This window comes from Salvelinus fontinalis, chromosome 27 (assembly GCF_029448725.1).
Source record: "Salvelinus fontinalis isolate EN_2023a chromosome 27, ASM2944872v1, whole genome shotgun sequence".
Taxonomy (NCBI): Eukaryota; Metazoa; Chordata; class Actinopteri; order Salmoniformes; family Salmonidae; genus Salvelinus; species Salvelinus fontinalis.
This window is the reverse complement of record NC_074691.1, coordinates 20,661,613-20,673,841: the sequence shown is the minus strand read 5'-3', so window position 1 is coordinate 20,673,841 and position 12,229 is coordinate 20,661,613. Positions and strand designations below refer to the sequence as shown.

General features: G+C 44.3%; 1 protein-coding gene across 10 annotated transcripts in view; it reads right to left on the bottom strand.

Annotated features, from left to right (window-relative positions):
- syne1a (spectrin repeat containing, nuclear envelope 1a) overlaps positions 1–12,229 on the bottom strand; it is a 202,944-nt gene that overhangs the window by 13,449 nt on the left and 177,266 nt on the right. For all 10 annotated transcript variants that reach the window (XM_055885241.1, XM_055885242.1, XM_055885240.1 and 7 more), the window contains 4 exons: positions 11,747–11,905; positions 11,363–11,529; positions 879–1,041; positions 370–557 (listed from right to left, as the gene is read on the bottom strand). In XM_055885241.1, coding sequence (XP_055741216.1) covers positions 370–557; positions 879–1,041; positions 11,363–11,529; positions 11,747–11,905 — 677 coding nt within the window. The remainder of the gene's footprint in view (positions 1–369; positions 558–878; positions 1,042–11,362; positions 11,530–11,746; positions 11,906–12,229) is intronic.

The following is a 12,229-nucleotide window of genomic DNA, read 5'->3' as shown; positions in this document are numbered from 1 at the left end:
TGCACCAGATAGGTCTGTATCGGTTTTGCACATTTGTTATTTTGTATGTTGTTTGTAGTGTTTCACTTGTTCTGGTATTAAACATGTTTAACACTAGCCGCGCTGCACTTTGGTCCTCTCCTTCACCCCTGGAAGAAAACCTTTACAAAAATGACTACTATTTACGAAAGCATTTAAAATAATGTATTCAAGTATAAACTACCAAAGTTACCATAGATTGCAATAGATAACCTGTTAATTACCAAAATTACATAAGATTCTGACACACTGGAGGTTTGCAAGAGGAGAAAATAGAGTTCCTACACATATCATACGTACAGTGTGCGTACAGTGTGTGTGTGTACTGTACTATATGTGTATAGGACCCACTTGAGCCTCCTTTCCATGGACATGGCACAGATGTTCCTCCAGCGTCGGTCCAGGCCCCTGGTGGCCTGCTGGATGGAGTCACACTCTGTCTCCGTAGAACAGGCGTCACAGTCATGTAGCAACACCTCACACAGGTTCAACACAGACGCCACGCCTGTACTGTGCTTCTCTATGTCCCGCTGAATGTCCTGGAGGTGGAGAAAGGGGAAGGAAGAGAGAGAAGAAGATGAGGATGGGTGGCGAAAGGTCAAGGGATGAAGAGTGGGTAGAATTGGAGGGGTGAGGACAGGAACAGAAACAGTGGGTGAGAAAAAAACACTGTCTTGAAATACCATAAAGACATCACTTGGGCGATGACTTTCTACCCTGTTCCATCATCACCAGTTGTTCAGATGTTTACCACGTACTTTAGGAAATAAATCAACCCACATGATCTGATCATGTAGCTAGCCTTGCCTGCCTGTCTGTCTCTTTCCCAGACAAACAGAGCGAGTGTGTGTTCCTCCTACCTGCTGCTGGTTGAGTTTCCTCTGTATCTCCTGCGCGTCACAGGTGTCGTAGACGAGAGGTCTGGTCAGCTCTGTCTCGATGTGGGCGAGCCAGGAGCGCAGACTGCACATGTTCTTATCCAGCTGCTGCACCGCAACCAGTGTCTCCCTCAACTTCTTCACCCTGAGAGAGAGATTCAGTCATGTTACACCCTCCATACAAACAAACAAAATACTACCACAAATTCATTCTACTACTTCATTCTCAGAGAGAAACTTTACCTACTGTATGTAGTCATACAATCACTGAAGATATCGACCATAACCACTAAAAAACCACAACAACAACTCAACAACCAAGAAGCAACCGTAACAACACAATATCACTCAGCTCCCCCATTATCACTAGTCCTCCAGTAGGAATGAGAGGTAGAGAGGGGGGGCCCAGTACCACAAACCATAACCAACATGTCTGCAACCGAGAGGGCTGTAGGAGGGGAAGATGATATCCTGAGGTCAGAAGGGTTTAGGGATTTGTTTACAAGACAGATTTTTGTGAATATTAAACTCCTATTGTAACCGCACATAACATCTGTCTGGGATCCATTTTGGACGTGTGATGCATTACAATCTAAATATGTAAAACGTTTATGGAGGTTGTGAGAAATGGAAAGAATGTCCTCTGATTTTAAATACGCCCATTATAAACTGCCAAAGGAGCAGAGTCAAGTATTCACATTCACACTACTACACCCTTCAAAGTTATGCAGCTCTCTCACATCGTCCCTCCCTGTCACACCAGAAATACTAGTATTGAATGCAGGCAGGAGCCATTCTGTACTGGATCCACTAATTAAAGTAAATAAGTTGTTACCCGTTGGACAATTTTAGCAGGCCTATGTTACTTTAGACACCCTATACCACTGTGACTGTGACTGTACAGGAGGCTGTATCACAGACCTGTCTATAGGGGCAGACGATATGGCATTATTACCTCAGCTGTGTATAGCCCATGAGTACTCTGATCTATAAATGGACTGCCTCATCAGAATGTCATCATGCCAGGGTATGTCGGATACACATATTTAGCAGATGTATTGTGGGTGTAGCAAAATGCTTGTACACACAAATCTAAAAGTAAAAGAAAGGAATTAAGAAATACATAAATATTATGAAGAGCAATGTCAGAGCGGCATAAACTAGAATACAGTACATACGGTGCATTCGGAAAGTATTCAGACCCATTCCATTTTTCCACATTTTGTTACGTTACAGCCTTGTTTAAAACTGCTAAAATAAAATAAAATCCTCATCAATCTACACACAATACCCCATAATGACAAAGCAAAAAACTGTTTTTTTTACATTTTTGCAAATGGATATATATTTTTAAACAGAAATACCTTATTTACATAAGTATTCAGACTCTGCTATGAGACTTGAAATTGAGCTCAGTTACATCCTGTTTCCATTGATAATCCTTAAGATGTTTCTACAACTTGATTGGAGTCCACCTTTGGTAAATTCAATTGATTGGCCATTATTTGGAAAGGCACACACCTGTCTATATAAGGTCCCACCGTTTACAGTGCATGTCCGAGCAAAAACCAAGCCATGAGGTCGAAGGAATTGTCCGTAAAGCTCAGAGACAGGATTGTGTCGAGGCACAGATCTGGGGAAGGGTACCAAAAAATGTCTGCAGCATTGAAGGTCCCCAAGAACACAGTGGCCTACATCATTCTTAAATAGAAGAAGTTTGGAACCACCAAGACTCTTCGTAGAGCTGGCTGCCCGGCCAAACTGAGCAATCGGGCGAGAAGGGCCTTGGTGAGGGAGGTGACCAAGAACCCAATGGTCCCACTGACAGAGCTCCAGAGTTCCTCTGTGGCGATGGGAGAACCTTCCAGAAGGACAACCATCTCTGCAACACTCCACCAATCAGGCCTTTATGGTAGAGTGGCCAGATGGAAGCCACTCCTCAGTAAAAGGCACATGACAGCCCACTTGGAGTTTACCAAAAGGCACCAAAAGGAATCTGAGACCATGAGAAACAAGATTCTCTGGTCTGATGAAACCAAGATGGAACTCTTTGGCTTGGATGCCAAGCGTCACGTCTGGAGGAAACCAGGCACCATCCTTATGGTGAAGCATGGCGGTGGCAGCATCATGCTGAGCGGATGTTTTTCAACAGCAGGGACTGGGAGACTAGTCAGGATCGAGGGAAAGATGAACGGAGCAAAGTACAGAGAGATCCTTGATGAAAACCTGCTCCAGAGCACTCAGGACCTCAGGCTGGGGTGAAGGTTCACCTTCCAACAGAACAATGACACTAAGCACACAGCCAAGACAACGGAGGAGTAGCTTCGGAACAAGTCTCTGAATGCCCTTTAGTGGCCCAGCCAGAGCCCCAACTTGAACCCAATCAAACATCTCTGGAGAGACCTGAAAATAGCTGTGCAGCGACCCTCCCCCTCCAACCTGACAGAGCTTGAGAGGATCTGCAGAGAAGAATGAGAGGATCTGCAGAGAAGAATGGGAGAAACTCCCCAAATACAGGTGTGACAAGCTTGTAGCGTCATACCCAAGACTTGAGGCTGTACACGCTGCATAAGGTGCTTCAACAAAGTACTGAGTAAAGGGTCTGAATACTTATGTAAATGTGATATTTCAGTTATTTATTTTTTATACATTTGCTAAAATTTCTAAAAACCTGTTTTTGCTTTGTCATTATGGGTATTGTATGTCGATGGATGAGGGGAAAAAACAATTTACTCAATTTTAGAATAAGTCTGTAACGTAACAAAATATGGAGGGGACTGAATTCTTTCCGAATTAACATATATTATTGAAATTAGTAAAACAGTATGTAAACATTATTAAAGTGACCAAAAGTTGTCAAAAATATAAATAGTAAAGTAAAGTACAGATAGCCCAAAAAACTACTTAAGCGCTACTTAAAGTATTTTTACATAAGTACTTTACTCCACTGGTAACCGGGTGGTAGCCGGCTAGTGGCAGTGACTAAGTTCAGGGCAGGGTACTAGGTGGAAGCCGGCTAATGATGGCTATTTAACAGTCAGATGGCCTTGAGATAAAAGCTGTTTTTCAGTCTCTCGGTCCCATCTTTGATGCACCTGTATTGATCTCGCCTTCTGGATGATAGTGTGTGAACAGGCCGTGGTGACATAGTTTAGTGGTTCAAAACATTGATACATGCTCTGTATATAAACAATATTATAATCAGTGTTGGGATTAGTTACTTGATGCGTTACTGTACAATATTACTTTGTGTGGAAAGTAATATGTTATCTTACTAGTTATCAGTGTTTGACTTGGACTGAAATAGGTGCCGGTACTCATTTTGCAGGCACCCAAATAGTTTAGGTGCAGGAGCTCCACAATACTTTTGAGCTAATATTCTATAAGATGTGCAGGAGCTCCACAATACTTTTGAGCTAATATTCTATAAGATGTGCAGGAGCTCAAGCAGTAGAAATTTTAGGTGCCAGTACTCAGCGCCGGTGAGCTCTTGCCTAAGCCAAGCACTGCTAGTCAGTATATTACTTTCATGACAAAAAATCTCAAAATCTGTCGGAAGGAGCAAGGCAAGCCATATGATGTCTACCAAAGAAAGGCTACTTACTAACTCATGTTTGATAACTAGTTTCTCGTTTCATCTGTGGCGCTGCTGTCCTGTGCTAATATACAAGTACTGCGCTATCGTATGTGTTGCTTAATTAGCCACATATACTGTAAGCCAAAAATCTGTACAGATTTCCTATCTTTTCATTTAAAATCATTCTCTGGAGCTGCCAATTCTGGATATAAACTGCATGTAGGCTACACAGAACCATAGAGATGTATAGAGTGCACACTTTCCACTAGACGGGAAAGACCTCTATGGGCTTTTCTATCACAGAAGCGATCAATGGCAAAGATCAGAGCTGCGCCCTCTATACATTTCTATGGAAAGCAGCTGTCATGACATTTGTCCAAACAGCCTTTCCCAGCTTGCTCAGAACTAAATGAGGAAGCAAGTCGAGATCTGATCATGGAAACGCGTCCGGTAGTGATGTGATTCTGAAAGTATTGCGTTATTTGACAAAGTAACTGTAATAATATTACCCAATGTGAAAGTAATCTGATTACATAATGTTACCGCCCACACTGATTACAATCAATATCACTAATATTCTAAATCGCCAAATATTTGCTCAAGGTGAAAAGGTGAAAAATATAGCATTGATGTACTGTTTCTGCTTCTCACCCTAAGCAGCTACAGTATGTTTTTAACTGAGTAAAAGTCACTAAGATATCTCATGCTTCTCTCTTGTTGTTACCCACTAATGATGACAGAAAAGAACGTTTGACATTGAAAGAGTTTTTGGTCCCCTCAGTGACCTTTTAGAGAGCAGAAAAACAACAGTCTATTCATCAACACAGAGAGAAATGTCTCAACGTCTATAACAGTCAACAACAGCTAGCCTACTCCTCCCACACTCTGCTAGTACACAAAGCTCTGCAATACTGTAGTTCTCCAGTATACAGCCGACAGCAGACAACTTCTTAGACTATTATCCAAAACCAGTTATTTGATTAATTAATTGCCCAATAGCGCAAACGAACATGCAAGCCAGATTCCAAACAACCCCAGTGTAATTTTCCAAGACAAAACAATTCAGCCCAATTCTCTAAGATAAGCCTGCCTGTTGATATCGCAGTCACATTCCGGCAGATCCTCTGAGTCTTCGCTTGGGCATCCTGCCATGTTATCAGTCCCCAAGTCCAGAACCATGGGGGCAGGAATGTCCAAACTCAAAGCTAACGTCAATAAACAGTAACGTTATGGAGCTAGCTATGGTTTTAAACTCCCTTCTCTTTCTTCTGGGTGTTCCGATTGGGACTTTCTATAGTCTAGCTAGTTTACCCCCTGTAGTGGCGGGAGAGGGGGGTTAACATGGGGGGGGGGGGGGGCACTAGTGTTACTTGTCAACTGCTCTCAAAGGTATTAAAAAAAGACAGCCCAAACGGCATGTGTGTGTGTGTGTGTGTGTGTGCCTGAGAGTGACAAGTGCTGCTGTTGCTAAAAGAGGACTTACAGTCAGAGCCATGTGCCGCAGAGCAGGCAGACGGATGGAATGTCACACAGCAGGCGTGCACGGAGCCAGTGTGCACAGGAGATAAAAGTTCAAGTGTTTCTGTGAGAACTCCTGGAATGGGAAAAGTTCCTTCCCTTTTCAAGCAAAACTACGAAATACTTTCTCCAATTGCTGAAAAACTCCACAAGTTGAGACAAAATGAAAGTATGTTTAAGGTTTTCTTATACTTCTGAGAAACTACTTGTGAGAAACTGACTCTGCTTTCAGTTTTCCTTGTTGAAAAAGGGACGGACAGAATAGAACAAGTCTGCAGCTGTCTGGGGTCACTCACTGCCCCCCCCCTCTCCCCTCCTCCCTCCATTCCATTCTCAGAGGGCAACAGCCGGAGGAAGATAGAGGGAGGGAAAGAGAGAGGGGAACAGTTGGCTCAGCAAGAGGAAGGGGAAAGGGGGAGGAAGAGGGGAGAGAAGAGGAAGGCATGAGAGCTCTTTTGCTCTCTTTCTTTTTACCTCCCTGTTGTCCTGACACCAAGACCAACAGGCTAGTCACAGCTATTCTAGTCATGTGACTCACAGGCGTCCTCTCACTCAAGACTTCTCCACTAGGAGGAAGCGAATTGCTGTGAATTTACAGAACATCATATCACTTCCCCACCCAAGCTGCACAGACACAACACATCCACATGACCTATAGATGCGCACAGCATCATCCTCATCATCATCACCACCACTCTTTTTGATATTTACTGAAACCCTCATATTAAAACACCAATGGCATTCACTGATTTTGGATAATGATTTACAACCTTTTATTTTAAAATCATCTTATTTAATTATTTCATATACACTCAGTGGCCAGTTTATTAGATACACCCATCTAGTACTGGGTCGGACCCCCCTTTGCCTTTAGAAGCGGCTGAATTCTTCGGGGCATGGAAACGTTGCTCATTTGGTATCAAGGGACCTAACGTGTGCCAGGAAAACATTCCCCACACCGTTACACCAACACCACCAGCCTGTACTGTTGAGACCAGGCATGATGGGGCCATGGAGTCATGCTGTTTACGCCAAATCCTGACTCTGCCATCTGCATGACGCAACAGTAATCGGGATTCGTCGGACAAGACAATATTTTTCCACTCCTCAAATGTTCAGTGTTGGTCGAAGTAGAATGGCCCACTGGAGCCTCTTCTTCTTGTTTTTAACTGATAGGAGTGGAACCTGGTGTGGTTGTCTGCTGCAATAGCCCATCCGTGACAAGGACCGACGAGTTGTGCGTTCCGAGAAGCCATTCTGCATACCACTGTTGTACTGCGCCATTATTTGCATATTTCTGGTACGCCTCTTAGCTTGCACGACTTCTCATCAATGAGCTGTTTTTGCCCACAGGACTGCCGCTGACTGGATGTTTTTTGTTTGTTGCACCATTCTCTGTAAACCCTAGACACTGTCGTGCGTGAAAACCCCAGGCTGTCGGCTGTTTCTGAGATATTGGAAACGGCACACCTGGCACCGACGATCATACCACGCTCAAAGTAATTTAGGTGACTCGTTTAGCTCATTCTAACGCTCAATCAAACAGTACTGAATGCCTCAATTCTTCTCTGCCTGCTTTATATAGCAAGCCACGGTCACGTGACTCACTGTCTGTAGGAGTTAACCATTTTCATGAACGGGGTACCTAATAAACTGAGTGTATTTTACATGCCATAAGGCCTCATAATACCACACAGAGGGCCAGAGATAATTACAGACACCTGTGATAATCTGAAGTACCCAAAAAGGGCCACTAGATGTCTTGTGATAGATTACATAAAAATTCAGGTAGTATATTGGTAAACTTTGGAGGTTTCCAGTACTATACCTTTCCATTTGCAACACTAGGCTCTGTAGAATAAAATAAACATTTTAGCATAAGTATAATACAGGAAGGCACAATTTATAGTCAAATATTTATGTTTGCATGTGTGCTAAGGTGTAGAGAGTCAGTGCAGGTGGTCAGTCAAGTTCAAGTGTTCAGCAGTCTGATGGCTTGTAACGTCTGCCCAACGGTAAGGGAGTGAACAGCTCCTGGCTGGGGGGTGTGGGGTCCTTGATGATGCAGCAGGCCTTCCTCAGGCACCGTTTTGAGTAGTCCCCATGCTTTTTATTTTTTAACTACCTATCAAGTTTTTTTCTGGTAACTATACTGTGAAGTGTCTTCTTAATATTTGAAATCTTAAACTATGGTATGTTTTGATCAATTCTGTTTTTGTCTTTTACACATTTTTTTATGTCACTTATTGTTTATCCAAACCACATTTTCTCTGAGTATTGACATTTTAGACACTGGTGTATAACTGCCATTGTAGCTGCCAAACATTTAATATTTACATTTCTGCATATTTATTTGTTTGTCATCTGGTGGAGTGGACAACAACATATTTTTCTCACTCACATAGTGAAAATATTGTTTTCCCCATTTTGCTATAAGGCAGAATATCAATAAACCACCCACTCAAACTCGGCTTGTGCTTAATTGCGAGTCATCCAATCTTAATATTGTCCATTCATATACCTGGCAGCAGGTACTCTTGCTTTAGTTTAGCCGTGTGGTTTTATTCTGTTGTAGTTCATTGTTCCCTTGCTCGAGGAGACCATGATGGACTAATCTTCTGAAGCATCAACCATGCTGAGTTTAACAGAGACAAAACAAAGTGATCTGACCAATCTGCTTCGACAGGGGGGTATGTTCTTTTCTCAATCGATGGCTCTCTCCCACTGCTATGTCAATGGGCCATAGTGTGGTTGTTCATTTTATAATGTCTTTTCACCTGTGCTCAATCATCATCTGATTTCTCACCCATCTCATGACTTCTGAGTGGCAGAATATTTTTTTTATTTTACCTTTATTTAACTAGGCAAGTCCTTTAAGAACAAATTCTTATTTTCAATGACGGCCTCGGAACAGTGGGTTAACTGCCTGTTCAGTGGCAGAACAGCGCTCTACCCACTAGGCTACCCTGCCACCCCATATCATGGCATTATCAAAGCTGAAGACAGTGGACCAGTTGAAGATATGAATAGATGGGTTCTTCAGGTTGTTTTACAGGTACACAACTGTAGTGTTTCTATTGTATTGTCTAACGTTCAGGCCGTTTTACAGATAGCCATGAAGTTAATGTGAATTTCCAACTGAATCTGTCCGACCAACAAGTGTTTGAAACACAACCATTGTGTTTCTATTTTATTGTCTAACGTTCAGACGAGATTGTCTGACATCATAAGAGCAAGATGGTAGTAAAGCCAACTCAGCAACTCTGTTCATTCCCTCCCCCCATAGGGATTTACAGTGCATAAAATGCACACCGTAATCTTTGACCATGATAACACATTCCTTTTCTGACGTCTCCATTCTGTTTTCTGACTCCTGACTGGCGCAGCGGTCTAAGGCACTGCATCTCAGTGCATGAGGTGTCACTACAGACACCCTGGGTTGAATCCAGGCTGTATCACCAGACGCGATTGGGAGTCCCATAGGGCGGCGCACAATTGGCCCAGCGTCGTCCGGGTTTGGCCGGTGTGGGCTGTCATTGTAAATAAAAATGTGTTCTTAACTGACTTGCCTAGTTAAATAAAATTAAAAGGGGGGCATGTTCCCTTCTCTGCTTCCTGAAATCGACAACTAACTCCTTTGTTTTGCTGACCTTTAGGGAGAGATTGTTGTCATGACACCACAATGCCAGTTAACTTACCTCCTCCCTATAGGCTGATTCATTGTTGTTGGTTATCAGGCCTACAACCGTGGTGTCATCAGCAAACTTGATGATAGAGTTGGGTGTTGTGCAAAGCCACACAGTCGTGGGTGAACAGGGAGTACAGCAGAGGGCTGAGGACACACCCCTGGGGGGCCCTGTGTTGAGGCAGTGTGGAGGAGGTGTTGTTGCCAATCCTCACAGTCCAGGATCCAGTTGCAGAGAGTGGTGTCCAGACCCAGGGTTCTGAGCTTGGTGTTGAGCTTGGAGGGAACTATAGTGTTGAATGCTGAACTGTAGTCAAACAGCATTCTCACATAGGTGTGCCTCTTGACCAGATGTGTTACAGCCGTGTGAATAGCGATGGAAATGGCATCTTCCATGGATCTGTTGGAATGGTAGGAAAAAATTGGAGTGGGTCCATTGTGCCAGGCATGCTGGCCTTGATGTGGGCCATGACCAGCCTCTCAAAGCACTTTATGATGACCGGGGTGAGTGCAACGGGGCATGTTACCTTGTCCTACTTGGGGACTGGGACAATGGTGGTCTCCTTGAAGCAGGTGTGGACTACAGCCTGGGACAGGTTTAATATGTCCAAAAAGACACCCGCCAGCTGGTCAGCACACACTCTGAGGATGCGGCCAGGGATGCCATCTGGGCCGGCGGCTTTGAGAGTATTCACTCTTTTTCCTCATGTCAGCCTCGTAGAGTATAATTACCTAGTCGTCCGGAGCAGCGAGAGTCTTTGGTGTTGTCTGCCTCGAAGCGAGCATAGAATGTGTTAAACCCATCTGGGAGGGAGGCTTCGGTGGGCACCACACAGCTGGATTGGCCTTTGTACTCCGTGATAGTCCGTAGTCCTTGCCACATGTGTTGCGAGTCTGAGTTGTTGAACATTAATTCAAGTTTGAGTCTGTATTGTCTTTTTGCATCCCAAATGGATTTGCGGAGGTAGTACCTGCTCACCTTGTACACGTAACGCGCCACCGAGTCATCAGCGTTCGTTCTGCTGACAATGAATGCTGCAGTACGGGCTCTCAGCATTGTATGGATATTGCCGTTCATCCAGGGTTTTTGGTTGGGGTATGTCCGGATTGTTATTGTGGGAGGCACAATGATGAAGAAGGCACAGTGAAGGCACAGTGGTTTTTGGTTGGGGTATGTCCGGATTGTTATTGTGGGAGGCACAATCATGGAGAGGGCACAGTGAAGGCACAGTGAAGAAGGCACAGTGATGCCAAAACGTTGGTGGTTTACACAATAAATTACTGTGGTCCCGTGTGGGTCAGTTGGTAGAGCATGGCGCTTGCAACGCCAGGGTTGTGGGTTCAATTCCCACGGGGGGACCAGGATGAATATGTATGAACTTTCCAATTTGTAAGTCGCTCTGGATAAGAGCGTCTGCTAAATGACTTAAATGTAAATGTACTGGGTTTTTATATATAGTGTGCGACTCTCTTTATCTTTTATTGCGTGCAGTTAATCGCTGTTAGCCAGAACCTCGACACAAAATAATTTGTGTGTGTGTGTGGTACAACATCATCAAAACACTTGGGAGTGGGACAACAGTAGACTAAAGAAAAAGTACTAAAATATATATTTTTTGTAAAGTGATCCTTTAACTTTAATCTCCCCACTCACCCACATTGCACCCAGATCCCCGTCATGCTCACCTAGCAGCGATGAGGTCCAGCAGGTGTTGCCAGCGCTCGCTGACCTTGCTGAGTTTGTGTTGTATCTCTGCAGCCTTGCTCTCATGGCTGGCCCTGGCCAAGCGCTCCCCCATCACCTGCAGCTGCTGCTTATTCTCCTGGGCCACACCGATCTCTTCCTGGTAGTCCTGGGAGAGGGGGATTGCAAAAGGAGGTCGTGAGAAGGTGTGAGATCGAGATTGAGAGAGTGTGTGTGTCTGCGTGTGCATGCGTTTGTGTGTGTGTGTGTGTGTGCGTGCGTGCGTGCGAGTGTGTGTATTGTTGTGTGTCTTGATCATGAAGATGTATGAATGAGTGTGTATTTATATGTCGTGTTTATGTCTTTGTGAGTGTGTGTGTAATCACCTTGCGCAGCTTCTCGATCATCTCCTGGATGCTGATGTCTCCATTCTGAGACACCTTGCTCTCCATCTGGGTAAGCCACTCACACAGGTCCTTGTTCTTCTCGTTAAACACTGCCCACTCATTCAGCTTCTCACTCACCTGCTGCCTGCGCAGGGACAGCTATGGAGGGGAGGAGGGGGGTGGGGGTCAGAGGAGGAGGGCGTAGAAGAAAAACAGACAATATCTGGAGTCAATAAAAACTCTTTGAAACAGCAACTACAAAGCGTGCCAAGCTCCCAGCCCTGTGCAGTTATCTATGCATATCCTCTCTGCCGGAACCAAACTAACCCCGACCTTACATTATCTCTAAGGCACAATGACACTGTGTGAGTGACGTCCGGAACATAAGCAATAGATATGCTTACTGAACACACAGCATATGGACTTCATCACAGTTAAGACGCCACTGCTGTGTCTCTGTTCACTGTGCTAAAGAGCCATGCA